Source organism: Archocentrus centrarchus, chromosome 17 (assembly GCF_007364275.1).
Source record: "Archocentrus centrarchus isolate MPI-CPG fArcCen1 chromosome 17, fArcCen1, whole genome shotgun sequence".
Lineage (NCBI taxonomy): Eukaryota > Metazoa > Chordata > Actinopteri > Cichliformes > Cichlidae > Archocentrus > Archocentrus centrarchus.
The window spans coordinates 26,844,032-26,870,988 of NC_044362.1; the positions used below are offsets into that span (position 1 = coordinate 26,844,032).

General features: G+C 39.9%; 2 protein-coding genes across 2 annotated transcripts; both read right to left on the bottom strand.

The window, feature by feature from the left end:
* Window positions 1-7,664: 7,664 nt before the first annotated feature.
* rabggtb (Rab geranylgeranyltransferase subunit beta) lies at window positions 7,665-13,338 on the bottom strand. The gene is made up of 9 exons (XM_030751648.1): window positions 13,250-13,338; window positions 12,790-12,897; window positions 12,267-12,464; window positions 11,790-11,895; window positions 11,330-11,382; window positions 10,943-11,053; window positions 10,071-10,196; window positions 9,282-9,431; window positions 7,665-8,095 (listed from the first exon to the last, which is right to left on the bottom strand). Exons 1-9 carry the CDS (start codon window positions 13,319-13,321, stop codon window positions 7,955-7,957), a joined length of 1,065 nt encoding a protein of 354 aa, XP_030607508.1. The 5' UTR covers window positions 13,322-13,338; the 3' UTR covers window positions 7,665-7,954.
* A 990-nt stretch (window positions 13,339-14,328) lies between these two features.
* acadm (acyl-CoA dehydrogenase medium chain) lies at window positions 14,329-24,559 on the bottom strand. Its single transcript, XM_030751479.1, has 12 exons — window positions 24,433-24,559; window positions 23,403-23,508; window positions 21,824-21,921; window positions 20,144-20,213; window positions 19,274-19,374; window positions 18,592-18,672; window positions 18,213-18,343; window positions 17,895-18,003; window positions 16,512-16,652; window positions 15,650-15,745; window positions 15,260-15,508; window positions 14,329-15,179 (listed from the first exon to the last, which is right to left on the bottom strand). Exons 1-12 carry the CDS (start codon window positions 24,445-24,447, stop codon window positions 15,108-15,110), a joined length of 1,269 nt encoding a protein of 422 aa, XP_030607339.1. The 5' UTR covers window positions 24,448-24,559; the 3' UTR covers window positions 14,329-15,107.
* Window positions 24,560-26,957: the final 2,398 nt, after the last annotated feature.

Here is a 26,957-nt window from a genome sequence, read left to right on the forward strand (position 1 = left end):
AAAGTATTTATTTAAGCATTTAATTTAATGTTTATTGAAAAAGTATTTATTTGGATTGTTATTGATGATCCTGGCACTGCTACTCAGTGTTTTATAGCTTCATTGAGCCCGAATTCATATTTTACAACAGTGAAATTTCTATCATTTTAATCATAATTACCTTATCACCTCTTCTTCCACTTATGTCTCATTTCACTACAGTGAGTCTTTTTCCCCCCTCAATAACTTCAAGTGTTGTTACTTACTTTGTAAATATTGTAAATCGATGCTCAAGGCACAGAATTGTATATTGCACACCTAAGTTGAAAATTAAACCCAGCACGTCCAGCAGTTGTCCTGCTGTCAATAAGCTCCAGAACAGCTACCAAACAGACCTTTCAATCAGACTGTTTTTGCCTGCTGCTCTTTCTGAGGTCAGGAATACAAACTTTTGCTCAAATTACCAAATAACACCACCTGTAGGGATGATCTGTTCTGTTGGCAGTCTGGCTGTTGTTGCTTAGTTCACCTTCCTGGAAAAATATAATACTTGATGTATGAATAAAATATAAGTGTGGGACCAAAACATGTAGACTGGGTTTGTAAAAATTTATAAGAGAGTAAATATTATCCAGTTCTAAGTGGCTGACAATTTGTCAAAGAAGAAGATGAGGTCATTGAGGAAGCATGATGGCTGGTCTTGATGCCTGATCAGAATTTCAGGTCGGATAAATTGCAGCGAAAAAGAGATAGTGGAAAGTAATTAAGTGAGAACGAAGTCATGATTTTCCCTCTTGATATTTTGCTTCCCAGTCTCACAGCAAAATGTGTATCAACTACATGTTTCTCCTGTGAAAGAGGCTCTAAATTTATGAGATGCTTGCAGTTTTTTAATCTTCCTTTTTACAGACCTGCATACAAGTCACGTCCATGTCAAATTCTTTCACCTGTGGTTCATATTCTTAGCGGCCTTGCTTTTAATATTTCCTTTAGTTTTTCATTTTGTTTTCAGTAGTTGTTTAGGCTTGTTTTCAGGATCTTTGTGGTACCTTTATTATCTTTAGACTTTTACCCATGAGATTTGGAGCTTGTGTCCCATGTAGTATCATTAGTTTTTTGTATTATTTTTTGGCTCAGTTTTGTATTATTTTTACTTACTTTTCTGGCTATTTTTTTCTTAATCAGTCTGAGGTTTCATACTATTTTTAGAAGGTGTCTTTAGAGCCATTATAGGTGTTACACATTTTGCTTTGAAACTGTGCAGTCTTTAATCAACCATCCATCCCTGCAGCCATCCGTTGTCTTAAATGCTTATCAGGGCCATAGGATGGCTGGAGCCTCTCCCTACAGCCATGGGTGAGAGGTGGGGTACACCCTGCATATGCACCCATTCTGTCAGAGGGCTAACACTGAGAGACAGACAACCTGCTCACATTCACACCAATTTAGAGTTGCCAATTAACTGTGGGGGAAAGGTAGAGCGACCAGAGAGGACCCACACAAGCACCAGGAGAACTCACAACTCCACACAGAAAGGCTTCAGCCAGCCAGCAGCTTTGAACCATGAACCCTCCTGCTGCGAGGCAACAGGGCTAACCACTGCACTGACATGCTGCCCCATGAGAATTGGTCAAAAAAAGCATAAAAACTGGAATTCTGTAAAGAGCAATCCTGAGCACCTACCAGCCATAAAACTTAATATTAGACATTAGAATTTTGTTTTTATCAGGAGTTATAGGCATGGGTTTTTCTTGGCCAAATACAGAAACTTCTTAATCTAAGTCTCCACTGGTTGCCTCAAAATTCACATTTAACAGATTTTAGAAACCCATCCATCCATTCATCCATCCATTTTCTTCCACTTATCTGGGGTCGGGTCACGGGGGCAGCAGCCTAAACAGAGAAGCACAGACCTCCCTCTCCCCAGCCACTTCTACCAGCTCATCCAGGGGGAACCCAAGGTGTTCCCAGGCCAGCTGAGACATATAATCTCTCCAGCGTGTCCTGGGTCTGCCCCGGGGGCCGCCTCCCGGTAGGACGTGCCTGGAATACCTCACCCAAGAGGCGCCCAGGAGGTATCCTAGTCAGATGCCTGAATCACCTCAACTGGCTCCTTTCAAGAAAACTGGCTTGTCCCCTTGATAGGGTCTCCCACGGCAAATTGGTCCTGGGTGAGGGGCCAGACAAAGAGCAATTCAGAAGACCCCTATGGAATTGTCACCAAGGGAGCTGTTTACCATGCCTGGGATAGGGTTGCCGGAGCCCCACCCTGGAGCCAGGTCTGGGGAGGGAGCTCAAGGAGAGCATCTACTGGCCGGGCATTAACCTGTGATGCCCAGCCGGACGCAGCCCGAAGAGAAGTCATGGGCCCACCCTCCTGTAGGCTCACCACCCGTAGGAGCCTTGTAGGGGTCGGGTGCAATGTGTGTCGGGCGGTGGCCAAGTGTGGAGGCCCTGGCAGACCGATCCCCGGCTTTCGAGATTTTTGAAGTTTTTATTGAATTTTAGAGATGCAGGTGGTGTTTCTTAGCGTTTGACCTTTTCCTGCTAAGCTAGCCATCCCATGGCTTCATGTTTATCATACAGACATAAATCGTATCTAACTCTCTGCAAGAAAATGATTAAGCAATCCTGGAAAAAGTCAGTTAAGCTTGTGAGTTTTTCTCCTTTAGTCAGAAGCTTCATGGAGTACCAGCAAACCTCAGAGATTTTTAAGGCAGTTTTGTTTTTTCTCCACCTGCAGAATGAAAATAAGCCCACTGCACACAGCTAGCTGAGAGATTCTGGACACCTTATTTTCTTTCATTTCAACCAAAACACTGAAAATCGATACTTCTGAATGACAAGACGGTGAAACTTTAAGCAAAGTCACAACACCAGCTGCAGCTTCTCTGTCAGTTGGCTAACAAACTCACCAGTGACATGAGGTAAATTATGAATATAGTGGAAACAAACAAGACTGTCCAGTTCACGCTAGAGCTGCAAAACCAAAAACCCTCCCAGAGTTGTTGGGAGTGAATAACAGCAGCAGAATAACCGCAAACTGGGTGAAAAGTTTTTTAAAAAGAAAAAAACTTTTTTCCCCCTCCCAGCTCATGAGTAATCTCTACACGCATAATATTGCTGTAGCTTAATTAAACATTTATAAAGTGATTGTCTGCTGTGCCTGTGGTTTAGCAGCGTTTGGCTGCAGCTGCCTGTCCTGGACTAATCCTCTGTATTTTGTGCTGAGAGATAACGAAAGGGTGACAGGACTGAGAAGGGGAGAGGGAGGAAAAATGGGTTGCGGCTTTCCTTGCAAACAAATACGACAGAGAGGTGAAAGCTGTGATCCATGCATCTGTCTCGCCGCTTCTTTTCTCTCTTTTCTTTCACTCTTCGCTCCTATCTCTCATTCACACTTTTTATTTTTGCCTCTCTCCCACCTTCTGTCTTCCCTTTTCATCTGTCTCTTTCTCACTAATGAGAGCCAGTGGGGTTTCTCAGCAGCCTAACAACCAGCATGTTTGTCTCTGCCCAGACACCAGGGGCCCACAGATTACTGCTCCCCCACAGACTAAATGAATACACAAATAAGTACAGGGCTCCCAGTATATTTTCGGCAGGACCACACTGCACTAAGAATATCACACAATGAAAAATGCATGCGGCAAGAACGGTGGCAGAGGTGAAGGTAGGGCCAGGGGCACCTTGCATCTGATTGGCCCCTACATACCTCATACCGGAGTCAAAGGGTAACAGAAGGATGGCTTGTTAGTATTATGGATGGAATATTGAACGGGCCGACTGAAGATGTGACAGACCCCTGTACCAGGCGCAGTTCCAGGTTTTATTAAATATGGAGGCACAAGAGGGCGTCAAGAGGGCTGTGGGTGGAAAATTCTACTGGAAACAAACAGTGTTAAAAACTGACTTAGAAAACACAGAGCGTGACGATCAGGCTCTTACACAGTTCTGTGTTCCCTAATATAGATGATACCACATGAAGACTGGTGGTGCACAAGCATTGTACTGAATAACTGTTTTGCAAAATGGTGGGAAAAGTATTTAGATTGTTTAAAAGTAGCAAAATTTCAGTGAAAAAGTCCCACATTTAAAACTTTCCTTCACGTAAGGAAATGTAAAAAGAGGATCTGCATCAAAATATACTTCAAATACCTGATCTAAAAAGTACTAATTTATTAATCAGTACATGACTTAAATGCTGCAAGCAGAGCTAATGTTAATGTACTCCTTGTTAGTTTCATGATAATTAATCAATAGATTTATATTGATCTAATTCTGCAAAATAATTACTCACTGAAACGCTAAAAAAATGAACTGAGTTCACAGTAAAACAGTTCCTTCCTACATACACTGGAGTAAAAAGTAAAAACTAGCACAGAGGTAAATCAAAACTGCACTTGACTGCAGTACATGAGTAAATGTACTCGCATCCCAACACTGGTCTGAATTATCATTCAGTGGTATTATTCACTGTCAGATTGTCAGTAGCCCAGTGACTTTTCTTTGGGTTGGGTCGAGTGTGGTGTAAAATAAGTGAACTGTTCTTGTTGGCAAATGAGTCAACGTCAATCAGAAACAAAACAATCACAAAGAGATTTCTGCGATATTAATTATAAAAAGATATTAAAACAAAATGTGATGCAAAATGACCAGACATACACAAAAAAAACAGACTCAAAAAGATCAAAACAGATTCAGAGATTACAGATTTAAAAAAACAGACTCAAAAGGACCGCAGACAGACAAGAAACAGTGAACACTGATATGTAAGGACTCAGAGCTTAAAAATGAACATATAATCAGAACTTTAAATCTCTTGAGACCTTCACAGTTTTCTAATGCCTCTTCTCAGCAGGAATCACAACTATCAAAAAACAGTTAGACACAAAATGACCACAAAAAGACACAAAGCAACGTAAAAAGCAATGTAAAATGATGGCAAACAGCTGTAAAATGACCCTGTCATTAATAAGAACCAAACCTCTAAACATGTCTTAGCACAAACAGTTTTCTAAAGCTGCTTCCCCAGAAGCGCATCAGAATATTAATGTAACAATGCCTTTCACCGTTTTCACGATCCTGACGCTCTAATTAGTGCCTGGAGATAATAACGTTCCTCATAGTTACTGCAATCATTTTACCATTAGTCTGACATTTTATTAAAGCCTTGGTTGGACAGTTGTTCCAGGTAAAGTGTCATTTTCTTATCTTGGTTACATTGCAGGGGGAAATCTTATCTTCATTACATGGAGGAAAACAGGTAGGAGAGAATTACAGAGATGGACTGCATCCATCTTTACCCTGCTCCATTATTACAGTCTGCCACCGCTGTGAAACACAATCTCTCACACAGCATCGGCACTGTCTGTGGGCTGCCAGCTTCATTACTTCATCAATCTTAATGCTGGAAGTAAAAGAGCTTTATTCTAATCAATCTGTGGCATGAAAGTCTTTAACTACAAGCTGTTTAAATATGTAGCAAATAATATTAAAGCTAAAATCATCTAATGACAGACTGTGGATTTAGTTCACTGATTGCAAAGGGAAAACTCCAGTACGACACCTTCTATATTCTGACTTCAAAAGCATATAACTGAATGTAAATATTTCCAGTATCACCAAAAACTAAACGTATGTAGAGGTTGAGCACATTGTATGTTATAGCTGCTGTACCGAAATGCATTAAACGCAACAGGTTAACAAATATGTGTGTGTGTGTCTAAATTATCCAAATGATTACAAGCAAAACTGTAAATGACTAGTTTTGCTTGCGAGGTTTGTTTCTTCTTGAAAAACTGAAACGGCACATGCGACGTTTGAAAATGAGAGGCAAGGCTGCCATCTACTGTCAACACTAAATTAGTTCAGCAGAATGAGCCCCTACATATGAAAATAATGTCTACACAATATTTTTTGTGTAGTCTTTTTGTATAGTATATGAATTCTGGTGACTACATATATACACATGTAATAACACATCCATCTATTTTCATCCATTTATCCTGTTCTGGGTCGGGGGTGGGGGGGCTGGAGCCTATCCCAGCTGACACTGGGTGAGAGGCAGGGTACACCCTGTACAGGTCGCCAGCCTGTCGCAGGGCTAACACAGAGAGACAGACAGCCATTCATACCTATGGGTAATTTAGGTAGGTATAAATGTAATATAACATATCTAAATATTTTCCATAGTGATCATTTGTGCAGTTAAAAAGAAGTAACAGAAGTTATAAGAGTACTCCTGATACCGTTTTAACTGATTTTTAAACTGATTTAGGACCATGAAAACACACCTGTTCAGCTGCTTGTTAGCACAAGCATCTAATCAGCCAGTCACATGGCAGCAACTCAGCACATTTAGGCATGCAGACATCATTAAGACAACCTACTGACTTTCAAACTGAGCATCAGAAAGAAAGAGAGGTGATTTCATGAATCATTCATTTTTATGGCTAGCTGAATTATAAAAATAAACCAAAATGTTACACTGGTCTGGAACATGGATTTATGCTTACCACTAACCTCTGTGGCAGTTTAGATTTTATTGAACCTTTATCATTTAGTTTGAAGCAAATCAACACCGTGGCACTTTTTCCCAGAATTGTCTTAGATAACCCAGATCTAGTTCTTCCTTTGCTTCATGCAAAGAGGCTTTTAACAGCTTCAAACTGGATGTAAAACTCATAAAATACTTTTGTTTTCTAATGTCAATTTTCAAAAATATTTTAATTTTGAATGAGAAAAATGTATTCAGAACTGAGGTTTAATTTTGAGCAAAAGACAGACCTTCCCTTGAGCAACTGGATTCAGTTGGCATATCAGTGACATTTATTAAATGTTAAAAGTCTTTAAACTGGGGAAAACCTGAGAACTAACACATTTATATCATTTCTCTTTATTGACACTGAACAGTCAGCAAAGAACAGATAGAAATTTAATTCAGTAAGACAACACGAGTGCATGAAATTAATGCAAAGCTGTTTTAAATGCCATTTAATTGGTTCAGAACCATCTGAAGGTAAGACTGGAAACATTTCACGACGTACGTGCTGTGGAGGCGAAGCCAGCACAGCTGCACTGAGCAACACAGATTTAAATAAATAGTGTAACTTCAGTCCTGGATAAGACATTAAACATAATAATGATACTGTTCAAGCTCCGGGTGGTTCCTGTCACAAAGTGAACATTTCCTCTTCCTAAGTCTGTATAGGGTTTATTTTAAATGTAGTGACATAAAGCTGTCCTGTAATACAGCTCCACTTCTGACGCCTACGAGCAGTGTTGGTGTGATTGGTCTAGTGCCCTTGACATGCTCTTACTCAATTATACAAGTAGCTATGTGAAAAGGCAGAAAAATGAAAACGCATCTTTAAAACTGTCAGAGGTTTTAGGTGCAAAAACAAAGTGAAACAGCAAATGTAATCTTTGTCTCCCTCAGGTGAATTCAAACCTCCTCTTTCAAGGTCAGAGCTGCTAAGCTATGGATATTCCCAGTCATTCAGTTAACAAACATGTTAATAAAGCACAACAGGACAGAACTGAACTGAACTTCAGGCCACAGAAACTCATAACAGTGAAAGCTTCTTGGCTCAAGGACAAGCTGAAAGGTCACAACAGCAGGAAGTTGAAAGATTTTAACTGTGAGCAAACCTTTACATGCCCCCCCCCCCCCCCCCCCCCCCCCCAAAAAAAAAAACTGACATACTGAGTAAGTTGAAAAGTTAATGAATGCTGTCACATGATTTCCAGACTTCTGCAAAGATGATGACACTTCAAAGCATCTTTTCAAAACCTCCTCCTTTAGTTGCAGTGACACGACAACACTGACCCGATGAGTAGAGGGAGGATTAAAAGAGAGAGGTTCAGAGGAAGTCATGTCCAAACTGTGAGACTCTGTGCTCCCAACATCCAGCCGTGGCATGAGGCCGTGCTTGTGTGGGTGTAAAAGGTGTCTGCGTGATACTTCAGAGGGTTAGCTGAGGAGGTCGGGCTGCAGGCCGATCCGCTGAAGGACGTCCTCAGGCATGCACAATACCGGATTCACCGGTTTGATCTGTTCATCTCCGAGGAGGGAGAGACCTGCAACCCCGAACAGAGTGTGGAACGGATCCACCTGCAAAGGAGGATTAATAAGGATCAACACAAACAAAAAGGAATTTCATCAAAAAGCTGCAGATACAGACAATGCAACATATTAAACAGAACATAAAGAGCAGACATCCAGTCACACTCTCTCTTACAACTCAAGTAATATCTATCAGATGTTGTAGTAAAGAAACTAAGTGCCGATGTTGTTTTTTTGAATACGAGCATGTTTGACTGGCATCTTATTAGACAGACAAACAACCCTGCAGTCCAGTCAGTGTGCTGACCAGTTGTCTCAGCAGGATAACAAATGATCTCCAGAGTGTGAGGTCATAACTTCAAAACTTTCTCACTGCAGATGAACTTTTCATGAGTTTCTTCCTCTTCTCAAAAGCTAGAAAGTTCAAGAAGTCCCTCAACCAGACGATGAGGTAATTTCACATGCAATTTTCATTGTGGGACTCTTTTCCTGCCAAGAGTGGACAGTGAGCCAATAGTTATTCAATGTCAAAATATTTTATGGGAAGCTGTAAGAACACATCCTGGTATCACAGAGACTAAAAGAAGACACTACAGTAAAATCTTATAGAAAGACTGGGCCACAGAGATGGCCCAAAACACATTTACCACTCACAACTAAAGTCAGTAGAGATTATTTTGTAACATACCAAAATCTGAAATATACAAAGTGTCTTAAATCACCTGCTTGACTCACATGCCAAGACTGAAACCTTCGTGTCTGAAAAGTGTTGATCTCAAAGTTGTGTAACTCTAAAAGTATTAAATTCACTTAAGGCTCAAACATCAAAGTGAACTTGAAAGCTCCGTAAATCTATCAGTACATGCTTCTTCATTTTAATCACCTGAAACCTCCCACCACATTCCTTACTGTACAGCAGCTACTCTCCTCTCTGCACCCCTGTTTTGCCAGTTAATGGCTTATAGTCATTGCTTGGTTATTACTATGTTATTACTATTAGCTCTCAGCTCAGCGCTGAGTAAGCAAGTCAGTGTGTATCAAACTGACACAGACAGCAGAGCACAGACCCAACGTGCCCATTAGTGACATGCAAATGGAGGCATTTCTTATTAATATTTGGCCACAAATATTTAAATGCATTGACTGAAAAGTACAATTAGGTTGTTAAGCACAATGACATGTAAAACAAACAAACTCCTCCTTTAATGAATTTCAGTTGTGTTTAACAGCTCACCATATCTCCTGGTCTATCAGCAAATCCTCCCGTCTCCTCATCTTGACAGGCCAGAATAAACCTTCGCAGCTTGTCTTTGTCGATCCAGTGGATCCTGCCGATGATCTTCAGGGAGGCCAAAACCCACCATGAGTAGCACACATCTGGAAGCTGAATAAGACCGAAAGGAAACCAGAACTGTCACACAACTGTAACTACATCCAAGTCTTTGTTTCCATACATTTTAATGTTTTCAGTAAGTGGAAGTTCAACTAAGTTGGCATTTATATGTTTCCAGGTGGCTGCACTCTTTAGAGGTCCAACAAGCAATATTTAGATGTGAAAATCTTCATTTAAAATTTATAGTGCTACTATTATGTGAGAAAGGTATTTAACATGACAGTAAACATCAGAGCAGAGAGAGGATTTAAATGTGACATCTACAAAAATCATCTCCTCATAATGCATTTATGAATCTGTTTTCTGCCCCTTATTTGGGTTCAGGTAGCTCAGGGGCAGCAGACTGAGCAGTGACACCTAGACCTCCATCTAATCCCTCCAGCTCATCCAGGGAAACACCGAAGTCTTCCCAAACCAGCCAAGATATATTATCTCTCCAGCATGTCCTGGGTCTCCCCCAGAGCCTTCTACTCTTAGGATATGCCCGAAACACTGCACCTAGGAGGCGTCCAGGAGGAATACTAATCAGCTGGAGAAACCACCTCAACTGGCTCCTTTCAATGCGGAGGAGTAGCAGCTCTACTTTGAGCCCTTCCTGAAAACATCATCATGTCAGAGTTTTGCACAAACCTTCTCGGGTCGTCCGTTGAGGCCTCCAGATGGCAGCTGTCTCTCACAGAGCCACCAGCCCAGCAGGTCAGCGTTCACCTGGTGAAGCTGGCCGGTGAGCGACAGGAAGCCAGTGCAGCAGTAAATCTGTTAAGTGTTCCAGAAATGCAACATTAGTCACCATCCAGGCTGAGAATATTAGCCTTCCACTGTTACTGTCCGGCCTTCAGTTATACATCAGCCCCTCCCAACAAGACCGGAGCGCAGGCTTAAATCATGTGGGAAGTGTCAAAGTGGCAACATATCATTTCTTTAATTTTTTTTTATTTTAGTGTTAAACTTAAAGGGTTCTGTTGCTTTTGTTTAAAAAGAGTGGAACTGCCTTCGTTTCTTATAGTCTCAGAAAGACCAAAAAAAAGAATCTACTGAAACTTTTTTAAGAAGTCAAGGCTATTCCATGTGGAAACTTGCCAAAGAGAGAACATTCATACAACAATGTGTAGTGCTCTCTTGGAAGAACAGACAATACTGCACTGACCAGAACAGAAAGAGAAACAGGAGACCTTTAAGTGCACAACTGAGTGAGAAGGAACCATAGTTTCTGGTCTGAAAAGCAGATGCTTCAAAAGATCCTCAGCTTAATTAAATGGTACCTGTAAGAATCAGAGTCTGGCTGGTTTGTGGTGGGAATGGTACACACCGCTGTATGAAAACAATCTTACTTGTATAATAGCCTGGAATAGCCTTCATTCTTAGAACCGAGACAACAATCTGAAAGAAAGTCCTTTTCCCGGCCATTCTGACATAATTAAATCCACCCAGTCTGATGCACCAGACACTCAACTAAATGTATTACTTCTTTCATCAGCGCATTTTCAGCTCAATGAACTCACCTGACCAGCGTGAGACTCAGAACCAGGTCTACATCCAAAACCTCCATCAAAGTTCATGCAGGACAAAACAAACTCTACAGCTTTGTCAACACTGATGGTGTCCATCTTGCCCTGGTTAGAAAAAATGTCATTATATAAACATCTTAAAATGATATAGAATTATACACCTTTTAAAACTTAATTAAGAAGTTGCTGAGTCAACTGATGAAGTTTGTGATACTGTTGAACTTTATTGTTCTTAGCCTCATTTTCTTCATATAAAGTTTAAACATCCAAATACTACACCTGAACAAAACATGCTTTCAATCACACATTCAACTAAAAAAAGTTTCAAGTTTTACATAAATAAGTTAAGTGAAAACTTGAGGAAAAGACTAACATACATACCAGTAATGCAAGTGTAGCAACAGCGCAGAAAGAAAAGCGCGTGTCTATTTCTCCTGCAAAGACAAAAAGAAATAAAAGTTAAACTATTCTGATAAACCAACAGCACTTATTCTTTATTTCATTTTAGTTGCAAGCCCTAAATGACAACATTTATTTACAGTAAGTTGCATTCACTTATACAAAGATTTTTTTTTTAATCACAACCTCCTTGAATCTGTTTTTTTTAGGAGAGCCCAAGACTCAATCACGATCACATGAATAACTTCAATCTGCAAAAACAAACAAGTAAACTTAGCAGTAGCTAGTTAAATATTTGAAAGATAAAAGTTATGAAAAGTGTGGGGCTGATGCTGCCAATTGTGTTCTCTGCTGTACAGAAATTGTTGCTTGCATTATTAATTTCTTCCCTATTTCAGGACCACATGTATTATAAAGGGACGTGAGAGTAAAGCTCACTGACCCCATTTGTCCCCTGCAAAAGAGCCGTCTTCCTGCTGCAGCCCTCTGACATATTCAACCACTTTGTCCACATCAATCGCATCTACGCTGTCGTACAAGCACAAGATCTGAGGAAGAGAGTTCACAAAATACTAATCAACAAGAGACAACAAAATACACAAAATGCAGAACATCCAAGCTACTTTCCAGACCTGACACTTGGATATAATTTGAGATAATTTGCAAAGCACTAAATATAAGCAACAATTTAGTCATATGTTACTACACTGAAATGGCTACAAAATGATGCTAAAAGAGATACTAATTGATAGCTATTAAAGTATTAAATATTGAAGTCAATAAAAAAATACTTATATTTTCCCAATTTCTACATTCTCTAATGAAGTAATTTATTCTATAGAAAATGATGGGTAATTAAACCCAAATCAAAATCCAGTGAGTTTCCAACTTTTCACAAAGCTGCAGAGTAATCTGCTACCTGGACGGCACTGAGGGTGTAGAGCAGGTGGGGGTCATGTCCAATGCTGGCGCTGATCCCGCCACACTCATGCTGACAGGCTTTGATGAAGTCTATGATCTCCTGCCGGTTCATCCTGGGCAGCTGGCCCATCAGGTCCATCACAGTCAGCCCCCAGTAGACACCGCTCATCCTCAGGTACTCAGACAGCGTGTACTCCTGGACACACACACACACACACACACACACACACACACACACACACACACACACAGGACATAAAGGGTCAGCAGCACATGAGACGTAATGTCTGAACTTGGTAATGTTGGTTCAAATAGGCTGGCTGCTTTTTGATCAACTCAAGAATCTTTCAAAGGAGCTCATCTGGATTGTGATCTGCAGAATAGGATTCCCACAATTTTCAACTATTCAGTAACCCCTCATCCCCCCTTTTGAAGTGGATTACTGTCATCCTGGAAGAGCCAGGATGACAGTGATCACCCTTCCTTTAAGACACGAACCCTCTTAGGATGCCTGTACTCACATAGTCGTCCTTTTTGGAGCCGTAAGCAGAGATGTAGTCTGCGTGTTTCTCCAGCAGCAGCGCGCTGGGAGCGTCGGGCTTAATGATCACATCTTTCACCTGGGTTCCCTGACATTAAACACACACCAACAACACGTCAAACAGGCCTCAAAAACGCAGTGATCTCAAACCGTCCGAGCTCACTTCCTTCCATTTACAATCAGCCTTGCGTTAACACGCGTAAAGCAGAGAAATGTTTGAATGTTAACATTAACATTCACGGCTTGTTGACAGGATGCTACATGCTAACGATGATGCGAGCTAAATTTTAGCCACTTTGCTTGCTGCTTTCGCTGATTAACTCGCTTGTGAAAAACTAAGTTTGGGCGGATTAGAGAAAAATTGGTATTTACATCTTCTTGTGTTGTAATGTTATCGTAAACTACACTCGTTATTGCATTAGAAACAGGTCGCTGATTACCATTCTGACATGATCCGGCGTCTTCCCGTCCTCTTCTTCTACAACAATTCCGCCCATTAGTTTTAGGCGCATTACCGCCACCTTTTGGTTCGGAGTGAAAACCGCAGCCCAAATCCTGATCTGTGTCGTGTTGAACATTTAACTCAAGTAGTAAAAAGGAAAGGAAGTAAGTAGAATTTTTAGGTACCTTTTCTAGGTAATTTATTTGCCTAAGAACTCACTTCCTGTATCCATCAGATTTCTATGAACAAAACAAAACAAAAAATGCTTTATCATAGATTAAACTGGAAATTATTTTTAAACTATTTTGAAGAGTCACTTTCTGAGCTGGTGCCAAGCAATGCTGCAGGATTTTCAGAACTTTTACAAACCTTTTAGAGGAAAATAACATTTTTCCTTACTTTAGATCAAATTTAGATAATTTAAGTAGACTTTGATTACACTTGCTTACTTTAACATTTTTACATGTAAATAAGCATCTTCACAGTGTGGGATTAGGGCTTTTTCCAGAAGTACAGGACTCAAAGACTTCCAGTACTGGCCAATCAAATTAAAGCACCTTTGCAACTCCCTGAGAAGTCATTATTTGACTTTTGAGAATATTTCCTGACACTACCTGCTGGCTTGAGTGTTCTGTGATGTAGTGTTTCTCTTTATTTGCTCACTTCTGACACCTCCCCCTGGTACTAATGCAACCTTTTCTCTGTATGGTAATACTCTGCTGGGAAAACAGCCATATTTCTGACAGATGAACAGTTGTTCCAAGTTTATTTACATGAACAAGACTAGATGAAACCCATCTGAGTGTGGTTCGAATACTGCATCCATGGAAAGAACCCACACCTGACTTTTTGTACAAGACAGGTCACATGGGCAAAATAAATATCTTCCATGCCAGAAGCTTTTTTGTAATTAAAAAAAATAAAAAATCTTGTGTGCTGCCCACCTGATTAAGAGCTGATTAAGCAATGAGAGGTTTATTTCAACATGTGGAGAATTCAGAAGTGCCATTTTTAAAACTGTTTGCCGATTCAGCAAATGTGAGAAAGGAGAGGACGACAGAAAACCATCATGACTTCTAGATTTGATGAAATAGTTTATTCAGTGAGAGCAAACACAGAAGAGTTCTCCATTATGTTACACTGGACTGCAGTCTATTTACATCTTATCCACACTTGCCTTGTCTGCAGAGGTGAGGCGTGAACCTGATGCGTTTACACTGGACATTCATTTGAAATGTAGAACAGAAAGCAGTAGAACTGATATCAAGGGCTTAGAATAAGGCAGGATTCAAATTATCATTTTAGAAGTTTGTGCTGCAAAACAGAAGAGGAAATGTGACCAAACATCACTCACACTTAAAAAAGGACTGCAAGGCTGAGGGTCAGTCCAAGTACAGAGACAGGCAATCATTTATATTTATAATTAATATTTAAGTGCTTCATTTTTCCAACTTAAGTCACATCAGTTCAGGTTGAGCAGCAGAAACTTAACATAAGAGGCAACTGGAAAATGCCATCATAGTAATGCTAAACTATTTTTTCTTATAATTAACAGAAACAGTCAAAGGTGTTCTATAAACGTGAAGTAGCTGTGTCATTCTCTGACTTGCTGAACTGAGGTGACCTATGGCCTCCTGAAGTGTGACTTCTGGTCAAAGGAGGCTGTAATTCTGATGGGCAGGTCTTGTTGACATGGATTAGTCTGGAAAAGCACAGCATGATGAAGTGGCAATAAGGCTTCAACATTCTGATCCCCATCCTGAGTTTAAGAGGCCAGACCTATTGTACAGAAACAAGTGCATTATGTCTAGAAAAAGATACATTTAAAAGCGGATGAGTCAGGCTGCTGACTGATTTCACTTCTTGGATCTTCCCAGGTGTTCTCGGGCAATAATGAGTCTTTGGATCTGAGCTGTGCCCTCGTAGATCTACAAAAGAAATCAGGCAAATTAAAGAAAATGAAGCGGAGACGATGCCAGCAGGGTCTACTTACATTATCACCACCCACCTGGTAGATCTTTGCATCCCTCATCAGCTTCTCTACAGGGTACTCGCTATTGAATCCGTTGCCTCCAAATATCTGAACAGCATCAGAGGCCACCTGATTGGCGATGTCCCCAGCGAAGGCCTTGGCAATGGAGGCGTAGTAGGTGTTTTTGCGGCCCTGATCTACTTCCCAGGCAGCCCGCTGATACGCCAACCTGGCCAGCTCCACCTTCATCGCCATCTCTGCCAGGAGAAAGGACACAGCTTGGTGCTGTGAAACAAGACACAGAAGCACAGTTACTCATCTGAGTTGGAGTAAACAGGAGAGGAAAAAATAAATAAATAAAAAAACTCAGTCCAAATAAAAATAACCAGATTTTAGAAGACAGAAATGAAGTGTGTGTGAACAGACCTCAGCAATTACTTTGCCAAAGGTCTTCCTCTCCATAGCGTAATTAGTAGCTTCAGCAAGTGCTCTCTGTGCCAGGCCGGTTGCTCCTGCCGCCACCTGCATTGCATCAAATACGTTAGCAAGCATAAATCAGACAAATATTTAAATTTGGTGATGTTTGACACCTTGTAGTCTGCATGCAAGTTTCCAAATAGAAAACACAGACCAAGAGTTGCTTTTGCTGCCAAACAGTTTACTACAGATTAAAGTTCAGCACAACCCCCTCTGTGTGACAGTTATTCTTTCATTTTGACATTTTATGAACACATTGGACCTAAAAATTAATAAAAACCCCACAAAAACATAAAAAGCAGTACAGAAAAAAAAGTTAGATTTTTTACTGTGAAAACCAAACTTGTTTAACTGTTTTCACAAATACAAAAAAAAGTTGTAAATTTTAAAAACGTGTGTACAAATATAACAGTTATATACAGAACTGCAGTCAGTGGCTCAGGTGTTTTCTGTACAACTATTTGAAGAACAGTCAGGTGTCACAATAAGATGCCACAAATTATTTGTGCCACTCCAAAATAAATAGTTCCTGTCCACCACAAGACTGAGTCTCCTTTACCACCTTTTCACCTGTTCCACAGCAACCAAATGTCACGTTGCCATATAATTTTCTGATTGGTTGATGTGGTGCATTTTATTCGCAAACACGTCCTGCTATTAAATATCCAATTCTTGCCGTTTCTTCCTGCACGAAATAAATAAATGCTGGAATCACTCTGCTTTTGTCATAATGCCTTCTTTAGAACTCAAACCTAGTTTTGACGAGCACTATACCCAGAGTCATTACTGGTGTCAGGTCTGGAAGACTTACTGGTGGCCTTGTATTGTCAAATGCACCCATGGCAATTTTGAAGCCAGCTCCTTCTGCAATCAGGACGTTCTCCTTTGGTATCCTCACATCCTCAAAGGTGATGCCCCTTGTGTCAGAGCACCTCTGGCCCATGTTCATCTCCTACAGGCACAAAAGAGAAGTAGATTACAGGACTATCCTGGCTGGGTAGCAGATGTTTCTGTATACCAAAAGCACAGTAACATGCCTGCCTGTATCATAGTGACAGGAACATTTTAATAAAAAAAAAAAAACACACCTCACTGTTAGCTTTATGTAGGCTGTAACCAGTCAACCGGAGGTGGACAGTGGATACTAAGATGCTGTTGGTAACACCACTCACATTACTTTAATGGTAAATGGACTAGTTCTTATATAGCACTTTTCTACTCTAGCTTAGCACTTTATACAACATGTTTGCATTTACCCATACACACACACACACACACACACACACACACACACACACACACACACACACACACACACACACACACACACACACACACACACACACACGCTGTTTTCTACTTCAAAGTGCTTTCTATCTAACATTCACAGACATTCATACTCCGACAGTTGCATCAGGTTCAGTACCTTGCCCGAAGCCACTTTGGCATGCAGACTGGAGCAGCCAGGAATCAAACTAGCAACCTTCCAATTAGTAGATGACCTGATATTAAGTGTATAATGTTTACAGCACAGTGTCACATATTTCTGTGGCATTTAAAATATGACTCGATCACTGAAGGATGTGACTAATGGTTTCAAACTGTAACATGCAATATTGTATGGAGAATGTTTAACCTTGTCCATTAGACTGGACTCAATTTTGACAATTTTCTTACTTTTAGACAAGTCAAAAACAGCCCTACTCCCTGTCAGCCTGACGATAGGTGCAAGCTAGACCAATCCACTGCTGTTGCACCTATTGTCAGGCTTGCAAATTGGGCAGATGGCATTGTACCAATTTAAACAGGAAAAAAAAAAAAAATCATTTTCTGATGCACTGTTTTGTCAGTATTATATTAAGTGTGGCTATAGGTGCATATGTTCAATAAGAATTATACATTTATTGTAATTTTGTTGATTCACTCTAATAAAAATATTTTGAAAAAAAAAAAAAAAAAAAACATGTTACATGTGCAACTGCACTGTATTTGGGTCTGAGTGCTGCCAAAATATGGCTGTCCTAATAATGCACCTGAACATATCACACATGGCTCAAAACATTACAAAGCAATTTCCACATTAATAATTTAACTTTTACCTCAAACCTTAACTTTTACGTTCAAACCTTTTCCACACATTTCCAAATTCTCTCCTAGTAGAACAGACACTAAAAATACTGCAGTCTCATCTTACCTTCCTTCCTACTTGAACTCCAGGACTGTCTGCATCCACAATGAATCCAGTAAAAGCCTTGCTGGCTGGACATTTGGGATCTGGGTTAGTGCGAGCAAGCAGGAAGTACCTAAACAGGACAAAAAAAGTATTAAATTACCAGGCCCTAAAGAAAGTCCTGCAATAAATTCTACATGAAGATTAAAATGCTCATCAACATTCAACATCAGCTCAAATTTCAGCTTTGAAAATGGCCTTGAAGATGAATCCCTTTAAAGCATTAAATCATTGTAATTTTCATGAAGGCAGGATAACAGCAGCAACTGTGAGCACACGCACCAGTTAGCCTTCCCCCCATTAGTGATCCACATCTTCTGCCCGTTAACAACATACTCGTCACCCATCTTCACAGCTCGTGTTTTGATACCAGCCACATCAGATCCTGCCCCGGGCTCTGTGACACAGTAAGCCTGCAGAAAACCACACAGGAGTTAAACTGATCTGAAGACAGCTGTCAGCACACAGCAGCACAGTAGAACATACCAGCTTTTTTTTTTTTTCATTTGAAGAAAAAGTGGGCACTTTAACATGATCACATCTGGCCCTCCTTGAAAAATGTTTGGAGACCCCTGCTTGATGTAACCACCACACAAGACATCACTGGATGCTAAAATGAGCTTCAAAATATTGAATTAATCTTTTCTAATCAAATACTTACACACATAAGGGGCTCCTCAGTCATCCTTCCCAGGTATTTCTTCTTCTGTGCATCACTGCCAGCAATAATGACAGGCATTTGCTGTGTGGGGTAACAGATATAATTTCATTTTTAAGTGAGCTACTCAGTTATTCATGTGTTTGAACCATCACAGTGTTCTGGGTGTGAAAGAGGCAAAAAGTACAGAAGCAGCCTGGAGCTGCAGCATGTCAATCCATCGTGGGCTAATGTGTCCCTCACTTATAAAACTTTAAATAATCATATCTACACTTTATTAATGTACAACAATGGGAAATAATTCACCAAAGGGTTAATTATATTTTTAATATTGTGTTAAGAGCTACAACAGCAATCTTTAAAAAATTCACAATATAAACTTAACTATTAAGCTAGCATTTGTGTCTTCCCTCATTTTATGGGGCATTTTCCCCCCCTACCATGTGTGAACTGAGAGTCAGCTTGTGATGCATATAGCTCCTTTAAGCAGACTGCCATTTGTGATATCTGACTAAATAAAAATTGGACTGCTTTCTGTTTATGATTAGCTGCATTAATAGGTTCTAACATTTGGAACAGGTTCCAAACCTGATTTAGAGGCTCTAAATCTTTAGTGGTAGGTCTGTGACTTGGTGAAGCTGAAGAAATTAGAGACTGTGAATCACTGAAGGCTGTAAACACTTACTCCCAGAGAGTTTGCCTCTATGGCAGTCTGTACCCCTGTGCAGCCATAAGCCAGCTCCTCTGTGATGAGGCAAGTGTCAAAGCTTGACAAACCCATTCCACCTGAATACAAAAAAAAAAAAAAAAAAAGACATTTCTGACACATTAGAGCTGTTATACATTTATGTGCCAGCTATTTGTAATATTTTTTTTTTATTAAAGGCCATTTCTGGCTAAGGAACAAACAAGTTGTCTGAACTATAACCAATTAAGAGCTCACTGCATTGCTTATATGCACCCCTGAACACAAGATGCTTCAATGACAAAAATTTAAAGTGTTGGAAAGTAAAGTATAACTTTAAAAATGCAAGATGAAATTTTTCTGGAACATTCTTACATTGTTGTAGAGTAACATTGGGTTAAAGTACAAAGTAAAGATACTGATCTCCTCTCTATATTATTGTAGGTTAAAGTGCCTCGGGGTGACTGCTGTGATTTGGCACTATATAAATACAACCCAATTGCTCTGATCATTTCAAGGAATTCCGTACTTTTTCCACTTGGCATATTTACTAATGCAGCAGGACAATTCCATTCAAAATACTTTATTATTCCCGAGGGGCAATTTGCTTTGCAGCAAAAACAAAAAACTAACACGAGTCCCAAACAAGGAAGGAAGGAAGTCAGCTATACTGGAGAAACTGAGAATGCCCACAGAGACCTCTCACAAAGTGACATCACTGTCAAGATGAGGAGGAGGACTATCAAAGTATTATGAGCCATACTGACTTAACATTCCACATGCACGCTAAAAAGTTAGTTACAAAAAGTCATGTTAAAGGTCAATTTGATACACACTAACACACACACACACACACACACGAAAACATACCATATTCCTGTGGAATGTGACCGTTAATCAGACCAAGCTCCCATGCCTTCTTGATGATGGGGAAAGGATACTGTAAAGAGACACATGTATCAGTTACTCAGCCTTTAAGCATCTCTTTTTCCCCTTTGTGTGAGTGTGTGTTTTTTCCCAAGGCAAGCTTGTGCATATCATTTTTAAATCTATGCAGCTAAATGATCATCTCAGGAAGTGGAGCTGCTGCAGTGCCTTCTTGATCAGTGCAGCAGTGTTGGTTTTCCAGATTAAGCCATCATGCAGGTGCAAGCCCAGAAATTTTAAGTCAGAGACCTTCTCCACATGTATGATGTATATAGGCTGAGGGTCAGATCTGCTTGTCCTGAGATCCATTATTATCTCTAGTTTTTGTGGCGTTGAGGACTAGGTTGTTAATGCTGCATCACAATGCCAGTTGTTCCACCTCGTCCCTGTCTGTAGACTTATCTCCCCCAGGGATGAGCTGTTGTCTGAACATCACCATAGAGTTGCTTGGGTAGATGGAGGCACAGCCATACTTGGACTCTGGATGGTCTCTAAGGAAGTCCTTAATCCAGATGCAGATGGAGTGTGGGAGGTCAAGGTTGATTAATTTTGTTGTCTGTCTGTTAGGGATGATTGTATTGACGCTGAGCTGAAGTCAATGAAAAGAAGCCTGACACATCAGTCGTTCTGTTCCAGATTTGTCAGGGTTGTGTGGAGAGCTGTGGCAATAGCATCCTCTGTTGATCTGTTATCCCTATATGCAAACTGGTGGGGGTGAAAGTGGGTGGAAGTCCTTGTGTGATGTGACTGACTAGTTTCTCAAAACACTTCATGACTGGCATGAGAGCCACTGGCCAAAAGTCATTTAGGCTGCTGATAGTGGTCTTTTTTTGGGAGAGGGATGATGGTTGAGGGTGGGATATTGACCTGTACTAAGGACAGGTTCAATATTTTAGTGAACACCCCTGTGAGCTGGTCTACATAGACCTTCAGTACCTTGCCAGTGACACCATCAGGATGTGGTATGGTTCCTTCTGGTGTTTTTTTTTGTTTTTTTTTAATATTCAAACCAGGCGAAAAAGCAGTTCAGCTCCTTTACCAGCACAGCATCACCATCCACAGCATTGGGCTGGGTTTGGCGTCAGTGAGGCTTTGTACCCCCAGTCACACCTGCCTCGAGTTGTTGCTGTGCAGGTGGTCCTCAAATTTATTTTTATAATCCAACTTGGCCCAGGTGGGGTCTTGGTATAGCCTTGTATCCCCATTTTATGCTGGAGCAGACCACCTGGTAGGCTGTTCCCACGTGTAGCACAGTTTACATGCTGGTAGAACTTGGGGAACACTACTTTTAAGTCCACATGATTGAAGTTCCCCACTATTATGTGTACTGCATCTAGATACTTTTTTCAGCTAGGTGCTAATGGCAGTATGCAGGAGGCTAAGGCCCAAGTTAGTTTTAGCATCCGGAGCTATATACACCGCAGTGATCAGAATGGCTGAAATCTCACAGGAGAGGAAAAGGGGTCAGCATTAACTGTCAAAATTCTCTGGTCTGGAGAGCAATGACTGTCTACAGTCTTATTGTTATTGGCCCATTTTTTGTTAATATAAATGCAAAGAACCCACAACCCATACCCCATAATCACTCACTACAGTAGTAAGCATAATCCTTGTTATACTTACTTCTCCACTCTTGTCATAAGTGGGAGCAACAGGAATGATTTCTTCTCGTGCAAACTTCCTCGCAAGCTGCTGGAACTCCTTTTGCTGATCATTGAGCTCTGTGGGCCAAAGGAGCAACAAAGTCTTTTAGCTTTAGGTTACTATGTTCTATGTAGTGTTGTTGTTTTTTTGTTTTGTTCTTTTAAACCATTTTAGTTGTAGTCTTAGTCTTTTGGACAAAAGTGTTTCAGTCATTTCTAAATGTGAGTTTTAGTCCAGTTTTAGTCAGCTTTAGTGGGGAAAAAATAAAAAAAGTATTTGTCTTTACAAATTAATTTGAATAATTAGCGAATAATAGTGGAATCAATTACTCCAAAAACACAATAAACAAAGAACATTCTCACTTTGGTAAAAGGGGCTTTATTTCTCAGAATTTGCTAAAGTGCATGAACATACATATCCTCAAAATATAAGCAATGCTTAACTTGACCTTGTCTGCCAGGCAATTAAGTTGTAAATTATATATAAAAGCAGACACCACACAACACCTGGCTATCTTTAACTAGTGCAAAATATCAGGGTGGTGAGCCTTCAGGTGCCACCTAAGAATTGTGGTGTTTTATCCACCAAGTTTTAATCCACAGATACCGCCGTCTCCCTGGACAATGCATTCAGTTTTCCTTTCAAATGTGTTATATTGACAATAAGTCCATAGATCTTTGGTTTGCATCCGCCGAGCATATGGAACGTTCGTGCAACGTCCAGCGTCTGCCATGGTCCATCAGTGATTAAAGCATGTGTCAGACTCAAGGCCCGCGAGGAACATCCAGCCCGCCATATAGTTTTATATGGCTTTATATGATTTCATATAGTTATTATTAATAGATCACAGGTAAAGAACGCTCCACGACTTACACTACAAATCATACAATGCACTGCAACAGCTGCCGCGAAGGCCACGACCTGTGCGCTAACCCGTTTTCCAAGTTGCCAATGACACACTGATCAGTGATCAGAGGATAAAAACCATCGGTCAACACGTTTTACAGTGACATTTAAGCTGACTGACCCCCCAAAATAGTCCAATGAAAAGTAGAAAACAGGGATTTTCCAAACAGGTGGGAGGCAGAGGACCTGATCGCTGACAGTGGAGGTAAACAGATGGGATGCAGCAGCGTTATTGCAGACATGTCATGCATTTTGGATGACTGAAGGAACATCCATTAACCTTCTCGTCTAGTTTCGTCTCATCAACGAAAACTCACTGACGTCTTGTCATGTTTTAGTCACCAAAGAGCCATGTTTATCTCGTCATCATCATGAAATAAAAGGGTCGTCAACTACATAATTTCGTCATCATCATCGTTAACGAAAACAACACTGGTTCTATGAACTACAGAACTTATTTGATAACCAGGAATTTCATGCTTAACAAAATGAAACCTCACTTAGGCAAAAAAGGAAGCAAAAAAAATATTTTATCACAGTCATTTTCCTTTAAGAGTTTCCAAAAATTTCTTTGGTGGGCACCAAAGAAGTTCTCTCTTCAGAAAGTCGCTTTAAGCATATACTACATTATCAAGGTCTACATTCTACTTACCAAACGAGAAGCCGAGGGATGGTGCAGGGCTGCTGGAAGATGCTATAACACTGGCTGTAGCAGAGCTCTGCAGACGGATCCCACACCGCACACCAGCTCTGAGCATCTGTGTGTGAAAAATCAGCAATGTATCAGAAAGCTTCACAGAGTTCAAGTAGCACACACATCTCAACATCAACTGTTCGGAGAAATCTGTGTGAATCTAGACTTTATGGTCGAATTACTGCAAAGAAGCCACTTCTAAGGAAAAACAGCAAGAGGAAGAGAATGGCTTGAGAAAAGGAACACAAGGAATGGACATTAGACCAGTGGAAATCTGTCCTTTGGGCATTTGAGATTTTTGTTTCCAAATGCCGTATCTTTGTAAGACACAGAAAAGGTGAGCAGATAGTTCCTATATGTGTAGTTCCCACCATGAAGTATCGAAGAGGAAGTATGAAGGTGCTTTGCTGGTGACACTGGTGATTTATTCAAAATCCAAGGCACACTTAACCAGCATGGCTAACACAGCATTCTGCAGCAACATGCCATCCCATCTGGTCTGCGCTGAGTGGAGCCATCATTTGTTTTTCCAGCAGGTCAATAACATTATGTCTAGATTTACGAGAATCGAGTTATAACGTGGAATAAATGAACAGTGTAAGGGCTTTTAAGACTGTTTCTGACTGATCAAAACACAGAAGAGAGCGATTTTCACCGCACCTTTCCTGAGAACTCGAGAGAACCAACTAGCGCAGAGAAAAAGGTATACACTTTGCCACTGAGGTGTAAGCTACTGTTACTACATGAGATGCGGACTAGAGCCAAACCTTGCTATGCTTGATAAAATGAAACATCTCCGAGAAACCGAGTCAAGACGTTACAACCGCTGCAGCATTCAGCTAGCTAACGTTAGCATGTGACGTAACTACTGTGTGCAGAAAAGCCGACGAAAAATGTTGAAATGTCCGTCGAGAAGTGCTTAGACAAACATTTAATGAGCTAAACATAACATAAGCAATTAAGCAACTGCTAAAATAGAGAGCTTTACCTTGTTGAGCAGCATTATTATCACACCAGAGGACACAATACCAATCACAAACAACCTTTACCCTACTTCTAAATAGGAGCCCTCTCGACCAATCAAAGCAGCGAAATTAGTCAAGTGTCATTTGTCGGCATCCGTACAGTGACTTTTACCCCAGTTAACTTCACCTTACAGCAGATATTATTACAGCAGATTTTACTATAGCTAACAAAAACTAAACTAAAACTAGGTGTGATTTTTTTTTTTTAAGGTAACTGAAATCAAAATGTAGACCAACTGAAACGATGATACTACTATACGATAATACTGAAGAATTGTCCTTAGTTAAAGTCTTTTTCAGTCAGGTCACATTTTGTCAACACAACCAGTCTGACGAGGATTTGGTGCACATTTATTTACACTCAAGTGTTTTGTTTATAGTGTAATGCTTATTCTGGACCTCTGAAAAGAAAAGACTCTGAATCCAATGAAAAATAAACTAAAATTTAACACTTGACACTTAAACTTGACACTTTACAATTAAAACTTAAGTGAAAAGAGCAAGTCCACTCGGGAGACTAACTGAAATGTAACATAAGTAAAATACAACAATAAAGGAAAAAAAAAAAAAAAAATTAGAAAACACATTTCAATACAGAGTTAAAACACCTACAACATAAAGATTATGAAGGACATCATTTAATTATTATTATTTAGCCAACACAATCAAAGGCTTTGAATATGCTGAAATTACTTGAAAAATGCAATGATTACATATTATTACAATGATATTGATGTGTAAGTGGATGGATGGCAAGGTATGTCAAGATCATAAAGAAATGCAAAAGCACAACAAATGGAACGATTTTGCAAACAAATTCAAAACAACCAGGATTGAGTCATACCAGAATGATGGGATAAGAAAAGTAGGGAGAGAAACTAATCATGATCTGAAGCACACCACATTATCTGTTAAAGATGGTGGTGGCTGTGTTATGGCTTTCAATGGGTCACTACTGTTTATGGATGATGTGACTGCTGGTAGCCGTAGAAGGATGAATTGTGAGGTGTGCAGGAGTATATTTTCTGCTCAGATTCAGCCAACTGCTACAAAACAGATCAGACAGCACTTCACAGTGCAAATGGATAATGACCCACAGCACACTGTAAAATAAACCCAAGAGCTAATCAAAGCAAAGAAATTAGATATTGTTCAATGGTCAAGTCAGTTGCTGCTTTTTAATGAATGAATACAAAACGGAAAGACCCACAAAAAGCAGCAACTGAAGGCAGCTGCAGTAAAGGCCTGGCAGAGCAAGGGAGAAAACACAGCATCTGTCCACGGGTTCTTCAGGCACCCATTGACTGCAAGGGATTTTCATCCAAGTATTAGAAACAATCCTTATCTTCAAAATTAATTTGTCAAGTTATTTTTGAGCCTCTAAAATGGGGGACTACAAAGCAGAGTTGATTACCATGCACTGCAGTTTACTGGAGAACTGAGCTGAAGTTCACTGACTGCACTGCAGAACTCTGATATAAGAAAAATAAGTTACACATATCTTTAATTGCAACTACTGCATAAAAATAACTACAACTTTTCCAGCACACAAATCACTTGCAGTTATGTACTGTTGAGAAATCATGATTTTGATCTGAAAGTACTGCAGCTCTATTCTGGAAGTACTTAACCTATTAATATAGTTATGCAAAAATAAAAATTCCTCCAGTGTGGTTGAATTAAAACAATTCTGCAGATTGGACCAAAATTCCTCCACAGTGATGTGAAAGACTCATTACCAGTTATCTTGCTGCCAAGGGTGGTACAACCAGTTATTAGGTTTTTGGGGGGAAATAACTTTTTTCCACAGAGCCAGATAGGTTTGGATGTTTTCCATGAATAAATGGAGTCATTTAAAACCCTCAGTTTGTATCTACTGTTATCTTCATCCAATATTAAAATTTGATAATCTGAGTTGTTTAAGTGTGACAAATACAAAAAATAAAAATCAGGAAGGGGTTAAATACTTCTTCATAGCACTGTAAGTGTGAGGTTTTACTATCCTCATGTTAGTATTTAAAACATTAATGGTTTAACCATAAAGTAATTATAGCTTATACACATTCTTATAAAAAGCAACTGATCAGTTAATGTTCTAATTTTCTATATGCATTCATATTTAACATCCCAAAATCTCATGAGGGTTTTTAAGAGAAAAAAGGATTTGGAAAGAGAAACACAATTCAATAATTTTTTTGGTCCCCTTCATTTTTATTCACATTAATTATTGGAGCTAACTGCTGTAGCTCAACTCCAGTGAAACCAACAGATATTTTAATATATATTTTTAAGTTATGACTGAATTAACTACCTTGTAGTTACCTTAAATTTACAAGAACAGAGGGCTTTCCTCATTTCAACAGTTATGGCAATTTTAGCATTTTGAATAGCTGCTTTTACTGAAATCTGTATACTCCTCCCACTCACCCATTCGTGTTCTTCACTGTGTGCAGACCATGAGGTCAGAAATCTGTCACTTTATTTGCCC

Bases quoted from the DNA above. Each gene is read 5' to 3' on its own strand.
- rabggtb (XM_030751648.1), bottom strand. From the start codon at position 13,321: ATGCGCCTAAAACTAATGGGCGGAATTGTTGTAGAAGAAGAGGACGGG. The intron at 12,465-12,789 runs GTGAGTACAGGC...GTGTGTGTCCAG, and splicing joins GCTCCAAAAAGGACGACTAT to GAGTACACGCTGTCTGAGTA. The intron at 11,896-12,266 runs GTAGCAGATTAC...TCTCTTCCTCAG, and splicing joins ACACCCTCAGTGCCGTCCAG to ATCTTGTGCTTGTACGACAG.
- acadm (XM_030751479.1), bottom strand. The intron at 15,746-16,511 runs GTAAGTCTTCCA...GATGCAATGCAG, and splicing joins TTGACAATACAAGGCCACCA to GTGGCGGCAGGAGCAACCGG. The intron at 15,509-15,649 runs GTCTGTTCACAC...CTTGTTTCACAG, and splicing joins TTGGCAAAGTAATTGCTGAG to CACCAAGCTGTGTCCTTTCT.